General features: G+C 34.6%; 1 protein-coding gene across 26 annotated transcripts in view; it reads right to left on the bottom strand.

Annotated features, from left to right (window-relative positions):
- The window catches only part of LOC125648400 (cytosolic carboxypeptidase 2-like), a 145030-nt gene that overhangs the window by 40025 nt on the left and 88684 nt on the right, over positions 1-16321 (bottom strand). For all 26 annotated transcript variants that reach the window (XM_056139623.1, XM_056139613.1, XM_056139626.1 and 23 more), the window contains exons 5-9: positions 7092-7284; positions 3010-3164; positions 2793-2871; positions 590-668; positions 220-403 (exon numbers count right to left, since the gene is read on the bottom strand). In XM_056139623.1, the coding sequence (XP_055995598.1) occupies positions 220-403; positions 590-668; positions 2793-2871; positions 3010-3164; positions 7092-7284 (690 nt within the window). The remainder of the gene's footprint in view (positions 1-219; positions 404-589; positions 669-2792; positions 2872-3009; positions 3165-7091; positions 7285-16321) is intronic.

The raw sequence follows: 16321 nt of genomic DNA on the forward strand, positions 1-16321 counted from the left end.
ACAATAATTTTATATGGTGGGATAAGATTTTCATAATTGAAAACCACATGTTTGTGGAGTCTTGATTTGATAGTCGAAAAGTTTTACTTCAAATTCATGGGTTTGTCCATACTACAAAATCAGTGATTTTACATTGCCTCTATACAAGCTGCATGATTCAGCAATAATAATATCTGTAAATATTTATACTAAGTGATCTACTAGAAGAAATTTCATTACCAAAGTTGGTACAAGTAACCAGAAAACAGCTGTTCCCTGCCCTTGTCTCACACAGGACCTCTCGTTTGATCCACTTCCGACTCTCATGGTTGTTCAATATGGCGTCTAAATCCTCCTTGAGATCAGTAAATGTATAGGGGTAACAATGGGCAAGATAAAAGGTGTCCTCTGCATTGGGAAATTCCTACAATCAAACACAGTAATATCAGTTTATCCAAACCCTTCATTGAACATTTAGAGGGGGGGGGGGGGGGGGGGGGGGGGTAATAATGTTGGTATTAATTTACTTTAATTTTCAACCAGGTAATTGGTATTCTTTTTTACAAAATGCCAATAACAATTCTAACTTATAAGCAAAAGTTAATCTTACCATTTGCCATTCTAATTCATAGTAGGGAATTCCCCTCATGAGTAAGGGGCAGTGTAAATGCATGACATTTCTTGAGTAACTATAAAAGAAAAAAAACAATCTGAGTCAACACAAACTGTACACAATATAATATCATTATACCTTAACATAATAATTCTATACAACACGTTATCCGATTGGTTTAGACAGTCACATGCAAGTGATAATTTCACCCTCAAACATCTTATTCCACCCCTTTGGGAGCTGAATGCATGTTATAGTAGCATGTTTTAATGTAGTTGTTTCGGTCCATTATTGACCTATAGGAGGGTAGTATACTGTCACAGGGAGTAAGCGGGTTTGTATAGGCTGGTCACTTTCTAGCCGACGTTCATGCAGATAGGATAAATTTGGCTATTTTCAGTTTTATCTACATTTTGTATATCTATAAAGAGTGAGGTCCGTCACACTCTCCCTGCATCATGGAGCAATGGCATCGGATACAGATTTCCTAGAGTTTTTCTTGAATATTATCGTTTTATTTCTAGGTTTTTCCTGGTCGGCTCTGGTGTTTACAAAGGGGGTTAATGTACTATTATATGCAATTGTACTAGTATATTTATATGGAACAATATTGTGTATTTTCATTCACATTTGTGTACAAGTCTGAATAAATTTGCACAGCCTCCACGGCTGGCTGTATGCTATATATGTACTTAGATGTTATGTTAAATAGGTAGTAAAGTTAATAGAGGTAGTGATTGGTCCTTTAATTGTGAAATGCTCAGCATTTAGAAGTGAGAAATGTGGGTCTTTCAGATATGATGTTAACGTTAAAATGGAGGTCCTGTGTTGCGGCATGCATTGGCACATTAAAGAACCCCCTCACTGCTATGGCCCCGAGTGGTAAGTATAGGTCCAGATTTACAGCTGACAATGTCTCAATATCAGTGTGCGAAATTAACCATAGACCGATAGACAATGTCTATAGAAAATCGAGTCGGTCTATAACAATCAAAATAGCTATAGACCGACTTGTCTATAGGAATTCTGAGTAAAAAACTGGTTCCCCACCGCTTATTAAACATATATGAGAAGTGGGACCAGTTTATATGTAGTATGCTGATGTTTCTGTTCACCCATCAGCTGTAATAAAATGTTCCACAATGTAATTACAAATCATTTGAATCAGATTATTCCATTTTCAACAGGGGGTGGGGGTGTCAACTTGATATTTACTTCAATGTACGCCATTTTCGTGCAAATTCGGAATGTCCTTTTTGAACGGTTTTAAAGATATGTGGAAGGGGGTGCACGCACTTGAATCAAACAGAAAGCAGTCAGTACAACAAGTTCCAGCAAGGCTAAAGTCGCAGAAAATCATGAGAAAATGAAACGTAGTAAATGTGACTTAGATGAAGAATCAGGAGTGAAACTGAGCTGGAAAATAATGAAAAAGAAAACGAAATTCTAATTGAAAAGCTTGACGTGCATGAAATTGAAAAAGAATATAATTAAACTATGAGCAAATTACCAAACCGAATTTGTGTCTATTATTTATTTTTAGATAACAATGAATATTGCATGATAAATTTCGGTCTATAGGAATTTGCTATAGGACTTTAAAGTTAGTTTCGCACACTGCAATATAAGTGAAAAATTCTCGACGGAACAAAAACAATTAAAGAAACAAACATTACTTTGTTTCATTGCTTGTATGTTCTAACACGTTGAAGGTGCTTCTGTTAGGGCGAGCTCTGTTACATATAAATGAGAGGATCCAGGATTTTGTTCACAATTTCTGTAGTCTGTTGCTTTGTTATGATATTATAAATAGTTTATTGCATGAATTTGAGAGACAAGATCTATATTCACCCTAAAAAAATCATATTTCTCTTGGGTGTTGCCCTTTGGGAACATGATTTCTTTTGGGTGAATAGATCTTCATATCTTCCTTACTATCATGCAATATATATATGTTAGGGAGAGGGCTGAAATAAGCTTTGCCTTCTGCCCAATCCCTTTCACTTATTAGTGAATAAAATATTGTTAAAATTATATATATATATATAGATATAGATAGATAAGGTATATATAGATATATATGTTTATTGTACAAATATTATTCCAAATATCTAGGAACAAATTTTTTTGCAAATTATCTATCATCTCTATATTTCATGATTTGCTTTCTTGTTGTGAAGAACATTGTCACCATCCTGACCTTATATGATGACCTGCTCTGATCCATCCTACAGACTTATCCTTAGCATCCTTCTCTGAGTATAAAAGTGGCCTCATTCCTAAAGAAAGGGTTGGATATTAAATGATATGCAATACACTTGGACATCATTTTACTTTTTTATTGTTAAGAAACATGGTTTTTAAGTTGTCAATCTTAGCATGACAAGCTGATACGTTGTGTTAAATTCATGACTAACCGTAATTATAGAGACTATCTCGCTTGAGTAAATTAACTATCCTGAACTTGTACACCAGCCCTGGGACAGCATTCTGGATCCTGAAGTAGTACCATTGTGTGTGCCGGTTAGTGTACAAGTCTGTTTTTAGCACCAATTCATATTCACATTGACCCCTGTATAAAAGAAAGGTCAATATCTCATTTTTTAAAATATAGCATATTAAAACATTGATTTCTAGATACAGGTAAAAATACCCTGAGAATATTTTTCTCATGTCAAAGAATAAAAGCTTAATTGGTAGTTCATTGTGCAAAGAAAACAGAGGATTAAGTTTTGCTCTTTGGACTAAGAAATATGTTATCAAGTAAATATACTGTATAAAAAAGACACACAATGGTGACAATAATCTTGTTTTAAACTGGTATCACTTGACAACACCTTCATGTCTGATGATCACAGGGATAAAATAACTAAATTAAAGGTCAACTTTTACCTACACAAAATGAATTACTATTCTATTAGTTTGAAATTTGTTCCACAAAGATTATCATTGTAATAGTTTTGAATAAATATCAATTTGAACTCCATTTTGAAACATTTAATACCCCTCTTTAATTTCAGAAGACATAATTTGTTCACTTTTTACACCTGTAAATGGTTGTTGCACATTCATAAATTATTACTCTCTTTCCTACAGATTAAGTCTATATAAAAATTCTGAACAGCCACTTCAATAAATTGCTTTATGATATCCGTGTATTTTCAGAAGTTATACATCATTTTGAAATTGAATGCTCTTAATAACATCACCAAAGCACCTCCTGCATGCATTTGTACAAAGACCCATTCAACATTTATTGTATTTTAATCAGCCAATTTGGTGAATCATTCTAGTGTGGAAGAGAGAACATTTCCATTAAATCACCTTTCATACATAAACAAATTACGAACTGAATGATACTTGCTGGTATATAGGAAGAAGGTCTAATAAGGGTCATATATGGCCCCCATCTTTGCCCCAAAAATTGACAAATTTGAAGCATATATTGCTTCAGAAACAATAGAGCACACACTTGCCCTCAGACTTACATACTGTAAATGTATCACATTTGGCATGTATGCTGTTTAGATATTTAGTCTTTACTTGGTTAGCTTGGATTTGACTTCATGATTTTTGCAGCTATACACAAGTTTTTCATCAAAGGCATTTCAGAGAATACACTGCCAAATGGTATATATTTACAGCATTTTGTACACCTGTTTCAGCTGCAACTTTGGTGTAACAAGAGTACTGCATAGTACATAATACGCCTGTGAAAAGCTTACATAGGGTGTTTTTCTTAAGCCATAATTTGTAAAACTTTGCTTCATGTAGTATCAGCCATCATCAGGCTGTGACATACTTTCCTTGCTTTGTATGAATAAAGGGTCCTAGCTAACACTGTGACAGGATGTAGATAAACAAGCCAAGAGTTGTGTGTTAAATATTTCCCCAAATTTGACTAAGTTTAACAACCTGCAAATATTTAAAACATCAACCAAAAAATAAAAATAAAAAATTAAACAAGATGTGTTTGTGAAACACAAATGCCCCCAATAATGGCCACTTCCAAAGACCGCCAAGGTCACAAGGACAAATATCTTGGTACCAGTAGAAAGATCTTGTCACATGAAATTACTCATGAGCAATATGAAAGCTCTAATATTTACCATTTAGAAGTTATGACCAATGTCAATTTTTTAAAAAGTAGGTCATATGTCAAGGTCAAAAGGTCTAGTACCAACAGAAAGGTCTTGTCACAAGGAATACTCATGTGAAATATCAAAGCTCTAGCACTTACTGTTCAAAAGTTATTAGCAAGGTTAAAGTTTACAAAAAGTAGGTCAAACACCAAGGTCAAGGTCACATGGTCAAAAATGTTGGTACCCTCGGAAAGGTTTTATCACAAGGAATACTCATGTAAAATATCAAAGCTCTAGCACTTGCTGTTCAAAAGTTATTGGCAAGGTTAGTTTTCAAAAAGTAGGCTAATCTCAAAGGTCACAGGGTAAAAAATGTTGGTACCCACGGAAAGGTCTTGTCACAAGGAATACTCATGTGAAATATTAAAGCTCTACCACTTACTGTTCAAAAGTTATTAGCAATCTTCGGGTCATAAAAATTTTTAAAATTCAAATCCTTGCATTATGCACATCTTCAAGTTATTTACAAACACCCTAGCTTCTAAATTGTGGGGGGCCTCCGTGGCCGAGTGGTTAGAGCATCGCGCTCAAAAGCACACGGCCTCTCACCTCTGTCGGCGAGGGTTCGAATCCCGCTCGCACCAGTAAGTGAGAAAGTTTCCCAGTTTACTTTTGGAAGGTCGGTGGTCTTTTCCCAGGTACATTGTATCTGGATTATCTCTTCCACCAATAAAAACTGGGCGCCACCACGTAGTTCAAGAGATCTTTTCAAAGATTTTTCCTATACACTGTATATCAGCATATGCAAAACTTTGATCCCCTATTGTGGTGACACCCTACCCCCGGGAATCATGATTTGAACAAACTTAAATCTACTCTATATCAGGAAGCTTTCATGTAAATTTCGACTTTTCTGACAGGTCCTGAGATTGATTGATTGTTTTGCCGTTTTTTCGCCACACTCAGCAATTTTTCAGTTACATGTTGGCACCCAGTTTTTATTGGTGAAGAGAGAACCCAGATACAATGTACCTGGGAAGAGACCACCGACCTTCCGAAAGTAAACTGGGAAACTTTCTCACTTACCGGCGTGAGCGGAATTCGAATCTGCGCCGACAAGAGGTGAGAGGCCGTGTGATTTTGAGCGCGATGCTCTAACCATTTGGCCACGGAGGCCCCTTGGGTCCCAAGAAGATTTTTCCTATATATGAGCATATAAAAGTTTGATTCCCTATTGTGGCTCCACCCTACCCCCAGGAGCCATAATCTGAATAAACTTGCATCTACTCTTTGTCAACAAGCTTTCATTTAAATCTCCACTCTTCTGGCCCAGTGGTTCTTGAGAAAGAACCCACCCTATTTTTTACTTTTACTGATTATCTCCCCTTTGAAGGGGGTATGGTTCTTCATTTGATCAAATTTCCCTTTAACCAAGAATGTTGTATATCAAGTTTGTTTGAAATTGGCCCAGTGGTTTTATGAAGATTTTATGATTCCACACTACCTCCAGGGGCTATTAAAATTATCTGAACAAACTTGAATCAATTCCATGTCAGGAAGCTTTCGTCTCCACTATTTTGGCCCTGTGGTTCTTGAAAAGAAGATTTTTAAAGTTGCTTTTTTCATATTTGTATGTAAAACGTTTGATTCTCTATTGTGGCCCAGGGGCCATGATTTCAATAAACTGAAATCTGCACTATATCTGGAAGCGTTCCTGTAAATCTCTTTTTTTCTGGCCCAGTATAGTGGTTCTTAAGAAAAATTTTAAATGACACCATCCTATTTTTATGATTATCTTTAAGAATCCCCTTTACCCAAAGACGCTTTTTGCCAAGTTTGGTTGAAATTGGCCGTGTGGTTCTGGAAAAAAGTCGAAAATGTGAAAAGTTTACAGACAGATGGACGGACGATGGACAATGGGTGATCAGATAGGCTCACTTGAGCTTTCAGCTCAGGTGACCTAAAAATTATCATATGCATCATATATGAAAATCAAAATTGCATATCAAATTAATGTCTTTCGTGAAACTAAACATGGTTATGAAATTGTAATATCAAAATAATACTTGTGGGAAGCGTCCGGTAACCCACTGCACCCATCCTCTATTGGTGGTGTCTAATTTTGCCTGCACATGCATGTTACCCTAATGCTATGCCACTGAGTATTTCACAAAATATCAAAAGCTATTCTAAACATCTATTCTAGCTAGCTCAACTGCAAAATCCATGATTCATTTCTTGTTTATATACCAATACATTACAATATAATTAAAATGAGATCTAGCTGTTACACTGGAGAAGTTCTCATGTGCAACACTTTTAAGAAGATCTGATTTTAATTAGATTGCGATACATTACAACATTGTACTACACAACGCAATGCAAACTTAAACTCCATCAAACAAAAGCAGACATACACTCTTCGAGCTTGGCGTAGATTTCCACTCTCAAATCTGGATTCAAAGACTAGATTAGGACAGCATCCGTCTGGAACAGGCTGTGGAGAATGATCACGACTGCTTCGTTCCGAATCATACACGATCAACACCCCTCGCCATTTTGAAGTATATGGTGTCTGTTGGTTGTCGAAAGTCTTTGTAAACTGTTGATCTGGAGATAGAAAAGACTAGATAATGTACCCATTCGTAAATTGATATCAGCTTATTCAAATCAAAAGGGTATACATATGCTAGATATATGTTAATTGACATGAAATATATGTAGTAAGTTTTTGATGTATAAGATGTCACACATATTGAATGGACCTGTTTATGATTGATTCTTGTAACGATGTTGTAGAGCTTTATTGTTTGGGAATTTTTGAACTCCTTACCAATTTAATGAGAATGACAGTTAATTTTGGTATGCACCTGTAATTTTGGTTTCATCCGAATTTTGTTCAGTTATTATCGCATCGAAATAATAAGTGCATGTGGCTAGATCAAAGCGGACTACAAGTTTGTAATAATGAGCTTCGATGATTTTGCCCCCCCCCCCCCCCCCCCCCCTCGATATTGGCTTGGATAATTATATGAAATGTAAACTCTGGCAGTCCAATATAAAACAGAAAATTCTTAGATCAACTTTGGACAATGAAGACTCTTTTGACACGCCGTTACTTACTAAATACTTATTCATTTTTCAGTTCAATATAGAGCTTCATTATTTGTTTTTAGTGCATGCCGTACATAGAATAGCATACAGTCAACTCTCGATAAACCGCCACCTTTTGTTCTTATGAAATTATGGCATTATAACGAATTTGGCGATGAATTGAATTACCGCCATCTTGAAGAAATAGAGTTACCATTCTTTTATATGTAAGAGTTATCTTTTGTTCTTACTTGCATAAACCACATAAACAATGATTTGCAATATCCTGATGGGTACATTTTGGATGATGTTCTTGGTATGTAATGATTTGCTTTTTTTCATCGAAATTTAACAGGACCCTCTTTCGTGGCGAAACCATAGCTAAATTGAAATGTGTTTCTATGATGTATAAACAACTTGACTACAGTTCATCTCCAGTAATTTTCTTGTTTATTCAATACAGCAATTACTGGGATCCTTCTGTCCAGGTGTACGCTGGAGATTGATAATGACCAATTTACTGCTTCACTGACCACGTGCACCTATGGCGGTTTATCGAGACAATTAACACGGTGAAATATACTTTTGTAATGAAAACACTGTGGCAAATGGCGATAGCGAATTTGGCGTTTTAACGAGAGTTTTAAGTAACAGGAAAAATGTTCCTAGAAAAATGCGGCGTTATAACGAAAATGGCGATGAATTGAGTGGCGATAATTCGAGAGTTACTTGTATTTGTTTGCAGTGCTAATATAATGTTATATACGTCTCTGCTAATATATACATGTACAATGTAAATATATGCAATATGATTTAAAATGTATGTAAATATTAGCGTCATGATTATGATTTATTCAACAAAGCAAATTCAATGGTTAAGATAAACGATAAAATGTGTTTAATTCACTACACCGAGTTTATTTCATATAACACATCAACAAAGTAAGCATATTCAGGTTACTTATATGAAGATCTAACATATGCGATTCAGTTATCCGGACGCTTCATTTATCTGGATGATTTTGCTGGGAATTGTCTGGATTAACAAGGCTTCACTGTACACCATTTAGCATAAATACCTGGTTTCAATACCATACACCACATCTTCATTCATATGCTTTAATACAATGTATATATTACCTCGTATAGACACAGTGTGACAAGGAGAGCATCATTATTTAATGTAATGTATATATGACTTCGTATATGTCTATATAGACACCGTGTACATAAGGAGAGCATCATTAGTCTAACTTTGTAAACATGGTTGCCCATGGTAGACTTCTTGTGTATTTGAAATACATATGGCACACCATGTGCACAGTGTAACACAGACCATTTTACATTGTGTGTTTTCCTCTATGCAAAGGGGAATATTCATAGCCTGTACTGATAAAACAACTTGTCATAGTTTTCAAATTTCTAGTGCTTTTTGATTAGAATGCCATTTTGCATATTATTTGATACAAAATTCATTTTGCTCAAACTTTAAATCATTAGATATGACAATCCCATTTACATATTTTCAGCATTAATCCCTATCAAAGTTTGAAATTCAAAATATTTTTTTGAGAGTGTACCTCAACCCAAATACCTGAGAAATTAAAAGTCCCCTTTACACAGTTAGGTACTGGAGATATTTCATTAACACAAGATCATGCTTATGAAATTTCTACAAAAACTTTACAAAGACTTTAATGTCTTCCCTACAAATGGTTTGAATACCAAGATATTAAATCTCAAAAACATGAATTACATGTATGATGACAAGATGTGATTGAATGTGTGAGTGTTCAGCTGTTGCTTATATTATCAAATGATCCTATCAATAAATTGGTCAATATTATCACATTGACGGCTGATATTTACAACCACAGATTATCTGTATTGACTTGGGGTTCAAGATGTTTTTATAATGTCTAATAATGTTTGAATAATAATGGCCTACCAATAGAGGTGGATTTACCCTTTCTAAAACCTGCCCATTTCTCTTGTCTCATGACGATGTATAGCATACACTTAGTAAACAAATATGTATCTAATTGATTGGTATACATATCATGTTACATCAATGATATAGCATACTCTTTTTAAATTAATATCCATCTAATTGATTGGTATACATTATACATTTATTGCATGATAGTGAGGGAGATATGAAGATTTATTTACCCAAGAAAAATCATATTCCCCGAGGGCAACGCCCGAGGGGAATATGATTTTTCTTGGGTGAATAAATCTTCATATCTCCCTCACTATCATGCAATAAATTGTTTATTATACCAAAACAAAGCAAAACTACAAAAGTGCATTTGAAATTGGAGTCCGCTCATCTAGCCCTAACGGTAGCACCGCACCGTCAACGTATTATGGTAGAAGGTACAAACAACGAAATACAGTGATATGATAACCAGTTTTTGTATGTTCATTCTCTTTGAATGGTAATTTACTTGCTTGTTTTTGTGTTAACCAAAACTAGGTGATTTAATTGTGTATCAGAGATGATCGAACTATGAAAGTAAAATGACTCGGACTTATTGTGAGGTCACAATACACTTCATCTACCTTGATGTTTAATTAATGGAAAATGCACGAGGCTGCCCAAGGGGTAAAATATGATGGGGAGATATGATGTTTGAGAGGAGATATGAAGTTTTGTCATTCCTGACCAATCAGATTACGCGTCGCATAGAATTCTCATACTGAGGTATAATAAATCAACAACAATATAGCATACTCTTTGTTAATTAATATCTATCTAATTGATACTCTTTGTTAATTAATATCTATCTAATTGATTGGTAGATATATCATGTTATTATACAAAAATACAGAAGTGTAAACTGTACTGAAACTTCAAATATTCAAAGAATAACATTATTTTAGTTTGTAAATGATGGTTAATAATGCAGTGTTTTTAAATGTTTGCATGATTGATTTATGAAGCTTTTTTGGCCAAAGGTAATGTTATAAAGAGCAGTTCTATCAAACAGAGTATGCTAGAGTACATTTAGAGTTAAAATTTCATAATTCAAATTCAATGCAATTAAACCGTGTTTTGTAGGTGTTGTTACTTTCAAATTATTCTAAACCAATAAATATGTCTCTGGAATATAATGTGTTTGTCTTCATTATTTTAGGAAATATTTCAATTTATCATCTCAGGTTACACTTTACCGTTTGACCTCGATCCCGATCAAAATTTCACTACATGTTTATATACATACATATGTATTTACATGAAAATACTTGTGCTTTACATCTAAATTTCCACAAAAATGTGTTTTATTTTTAAAAACTAAATAAACAAACCATAAATGAATAAATAACAAACAAAAAGGGGGATCCAAAAAAAATAAAGAAATGACATTAAACAAGAGGCCCACGGGCCTTCTTGGTCACCCAAGTACTAGTAAAAAAGTATCACTAATCCCAAGGGCTATGAAATCTAGAACAAAATTCCTGTTCTGAATATCTAAGCTAAATTCTAATGTTCAGCAACAGTATAAAACAAGATGTGTTCTTAAAACTTCAATGCCCTCAAAAGTGCATACACTGATGAAAGGCTTTACATAATATACTATATGCATTAACATTAAATGGTATGACTAATTTGGACCAATCCTAGAGTCAAAACCCTGGGTTGTGAAATTCACCATTTTTTGTAAATCCTTTTCTGCTATTCCTAAGTATGCATTTAGATTTTATACAGTATCAGCAAACTTACAGATAAATACTATATACGGAGTTTGGCCCTGCCCTGGGGTCAGAACCCCTACCCAGGGGATCATGAAATTTATAATTTTGGTAGAGGCCCTCCTGCTCTACATCACTATGCATTTAGTTTTTCTTAAACATGTGAGGTTGTACAGAAGATTTTTGAAATTGGTCAATTTTTGCCTCGCCCCCAGGGGTGCAGGAGTCCTGAAATTTACATTTTACGTCCCCCTTGTTCCAAAGATGCTTAATACCAAATTGAAAAGAATTGGAATAGTAGTTATCAAGAATTTGAAAATGTTCGATTGTTAATGCATGACACACTACGAACAACGACGGACAACAACCAATTGTAATAGGTCACCTGAGTTTACTCAAGTGACCTAAAACAACAAAAAACAAATTAAACAACAAAAAGGAAAGATAACAAGATTCAAAACTTTATATTCTGAGTGACTATCAATCATAGATAAAATGAATTACTGATGTATAGTTGTAATTTGTCACTCAATACTTTCTCAAAAAAAAAAAATAATAATCGGAATCTGGACGCCATAAATCTTTAATGTTTGGTCCAGACATTGTTAAAAACAAATACATTTGACAAATATTGCAATATCATTTTATAAAAATATTTAATTAAGTGGTATACATATGAATAAAAAATTACAATTTTACCAGCGTACTCTCAAATACTATAACATACTCTGTTTAGTAGTACATACCCTATAAACAGTTTTAAAAACAAAAACTCTGACACATCCATTTTGATATAAATACCTGCTTCTGTTTCATTCATTACAGACCTGCTTCTGTTTTAAGTTTTGCCTGTATGTGAAATACCTGTAATCCGGGATGTACATCTAGAAGCCATGAACTGATGCTGCCTGAACACAAATTAAGTCATAAATAAACATGGCCTACCTCTATACGGTCCCCTCAGTAGTGGTTCCACATAAGATGGCCAGACCCTCAGATGTTTGGGGGTCTCCTGTACCTCATAATCATAATACTTTGGCCAGTATGGACCATACGGCCAGAATTTAATATCTGGTGGCCTAGTCTTATATTTTGCTATGAAGTCCTCTAACTGTTCTGAGTAATTCCAGTAACTTGTCTTCAGCAGGTTATTTGCTGCTGCTGTTTGTAAAATCTCTGATGTCATTTTTCATCACTAATAAAATTATACCATTCAAAGTAAAAAAAAAGTTACATCATTTTAATTCACATCAATCTTCAAAACTTATAAAATCCAACATCCTGAGCATTATTTGGACTGTTTCAATATTCCGGAAATTCACTTCAAACTGTTTTGCTTTGACTTTCCTGACATGCCTGTCACTTTCTCCTCCAGTGACCCTTGGTCCTGAGACATAACAGCATGGTCACCCTGTGGACACCGTGACAGAGCAGCTGGTGACAGATACAGATGTGCAATGGTCAGCTGTCGTCTTCGAGGTACGCCATCACCCTGTGACATATTATGAATCTTAACATACTGCTTGGTAGTGTGTGGAGACAATCGGCCGTTGTCTTTGGCTTCCATGGTGAGAGAAGGAGAGAGGACACCAACTTGACTTGCACTACACAAACAGTCATTCATCATGGAACGACACTGGGCCTTAGTCATTCATTTTTAAAACATTAATAAAACTAGAAATTCTGTCACTCTAATCCTGAAAGCTAACCACTCCAGTGTTCCTAAACAACCAAAATGCCTCAAAAAATTATTCACATGGTCTGTGATGTTTTAACAAACAGCACTTTCACTACCAGTCATGAATGTTTGAAAAGACACCACACAAATTTATGAACACTTAGTATTAAGTGAAATTGGGCTAATATTTACTTAAGTCCACTTTGTTTTAGAATTATTAGGTATATTCGGTCCAATATCCTTTAGCTTCTTACACCTAGTCACACAGCAATACACCGGGAAATTTAGCACATCTATCTATCCTCTCACTAGTACAATCTACGACCCAACTTAGGGCTTATTTTCAAGAGACCAATACCATATCTTCACAGATTTTGACTACCGATAGCCATAAATTCACTGCCTGCTAAAACAAAGTTCTATTTGGCAGTTGAATGAAGAAAGCCTTTCCATTTAGCTCACGTCCCTGCACTTCAGTTTAAATCCACCTTTACCCTCACTTTGTTGCAACACAAAAGGTAACGAAAACAAAGAGCCTCACAGGTGCAACAGAAAAGACAGGGAGACTACTTTCAAGTTTTTGTAAATCCTGCACAACAAAACATAGAAGGATCAATATTATCATAAATATTACATGGAATTATCTTTCAAAGGTCCTTAACTCTTGTCCATATATCTATATTAGAAGTCCCTTTAAAAAACCTAGCATCATCAAGGAACATACACTAGCTGTCAATGGCGTCACATGTCTCGTCTTCATTTAAATCACAAAAGAAGAGAAATGGATTGTTTGTAGGTTTGACACTAATGTGCTAATGGAGTTTAATTGGTGTTCAGAAAATACCTGTTCCTTCCAGGTATTCCTTAAGCTGTTCATTCAGTATCTGTCTAATAGACTCATTTCTTATCAGAAACCTTGGTGCACTTTGGTAAGACTTCCAAAGCATGTTGATCTGCCAAATTCAAATCAGCACATGATAAAAATGACAGATTTATTACAACTCAAGGGTAGATCTTGGTAACAAAGTATCATGTTCAGTCATATTCAAGATTTCATTTATTTCTCATCCAGTTTAAAAAAGATGCATAAATATGTAAGTATCACAAAATTTCTTTAAAAGAGATATCTTGTTTTCAACACTCTTGTGTTCAGATGATCAGCATGCATTGGAGCTGTTTCTTGACAATTTTCAATACTCAGATTAAATCTTATCAGATCACTAAAAAAGGAAAAAGTTTTATACAGACACCTTGTCATATCACAATTGCAAAATCACTACAGGAAAAGGAAAATGTGTAGATTTAAATGGAGAAAACATGCTAACAATCCGAGTGTACATGGATTCGGAGTACTCAACATATATTCATCAAAACTTGATGCATGCATGTATTTTCATGTTTTTTTATTTGTATGACACCTTACAAAATTTCAGAAGTCACTTTAAAATGGCTGAGGGCAATTAACCCTCTTCAAAACCCTTGTTTTGTACTCTATATATTAAAAGTTTGAAGGTAGGCGTGCAAATATTTTTTTCTTGATACCCAAATCCAGATAAAATTGGATTAATAAATTATAATAAAAGAAACTCATGATAAAAAGGTGAGAGCAAGAGCGAGATGATGGACATTCATCTTAATTCTAGCTTACCACAATGATTTCCATCAGATCTATATAATAAATATTTTCAACAAGAGATGTTTGTAAAACACATATGCCCCCCATCGGTGCAAAATTGACAAGGGTTATACACATACATCATTAAATTGATAGTAGTATCATCAATTCAAAATATTGAGCAGACAATATTGTCCTATGTCAAGAGTGGATTGATCATGTGACCTAAAATCAATAGGGGTCATCTACTCCTAAATATGCTGTACCAGTGTACCAAGTTTGGTGTCAATCAATCAAATAATTCTTAAAACATAGGAGGCAATATATTACTATGTCCAGTTTAACCCTTGACCTTTGATCATGTGACCTCAAAATCGATAGAGGTCACCTTCTCCTGAAGATGTACCAGTGTACTAAGTTTGATGTCTGTTAAGCAAAGGGTTCTCAAGATATTGAATGGACAGTATATTCCTATGTCCAGAGTAAATTGACCCTTGACCTTTTGACCTGAAAAACAATAGGAGTCCTCTTCTAGAAATTCATAACCAACCTACATATGAAATATTACAATCAAGTGAATGGTTCTCAAGATATTGAGTGGACAATATGTGGTCTACCAACTGACCGACAGGTGCAAAGCAATATGCCCCTCTTCTTTGAAGGAGGGCATAAATATTGAAAGTGGAAGGCAAATCCTTCTCCATCTCACCTATGCTGCAATGATCAATTGCAATAAAAGGCCCATATGCATGGGCCTCAACTTGCTCATTTGAGTATCAAACAACAAGTAAAAGTTGCACATGGAGAAACTTCATCTCATAGTCGACATTTAATTTTGTGCCTAATCTTTCTCCAATAAAAAGTTGTGGCTCATTAGAAATGCTTTTTTTAGATTCTATTTTCTAAAAAACAATTTTTTAAATCAGTGATCCGGACCTCTGTCCAAACTAACTCTTTGACCCTAAGAAATCTTTGTGTCAAGTGAGGTATGCCCTGAACAGTTATTCCAACTAAAAATTTATACTACATGTATATGAAGACAGAGACAAAAAGTCTAAAGGGCCTGAACTCCTGACCTAAGGGTCATGGTTATGAGATTTAAAATTGTACCAGAGGTCTTCCTGCTTATTTTTACAATGCACTTAGTTTTACTGTTTGGCATCCAGGACTGGAGAAGAAGAATTTTAAAGAAGTAATGCATTTTGTTATATAATATGAACCTCTGAGCCATGTTCTAGCACCATATTCCTCAACACATGAACTTCATAATATTGGTACAATCGATCGATCTATCATAACTATGCACTCAGTTTGTTGCCCAGGGGTCAAGAAGATGATATCTTAAGGTATTCAATGTATAACAATCATATTTCATATCTAGTATATGGATGGTGGGGTTTTTGTAATCGTGGTATCATTTTGAAAGGTGCATCAAATAAAAATAATCCACCATAGGAATTTCAAAATTTTGTTTACTGCTTCATTTATTTCACCTAGAATTTTACATTAATGTATGCATGGGAATTATAACATGTTTTAGTAGAATATTTTTAAAAGAAATTATA

Source organism: Ostrea edulis, chromosome 6, assembly GCF_947568905.1.
Source record: "Ostrea edulis chromosome 6, xbOstEdul1.1, whole genome shotgun sequence".
Classification (NCBI taxonomy): domain Eukaryota; kingdom Metazoa; phylum Mollusca; class Bivalvia; order Ostreida; family Ostreidae; genus Ostrea; species Ostrea edulis.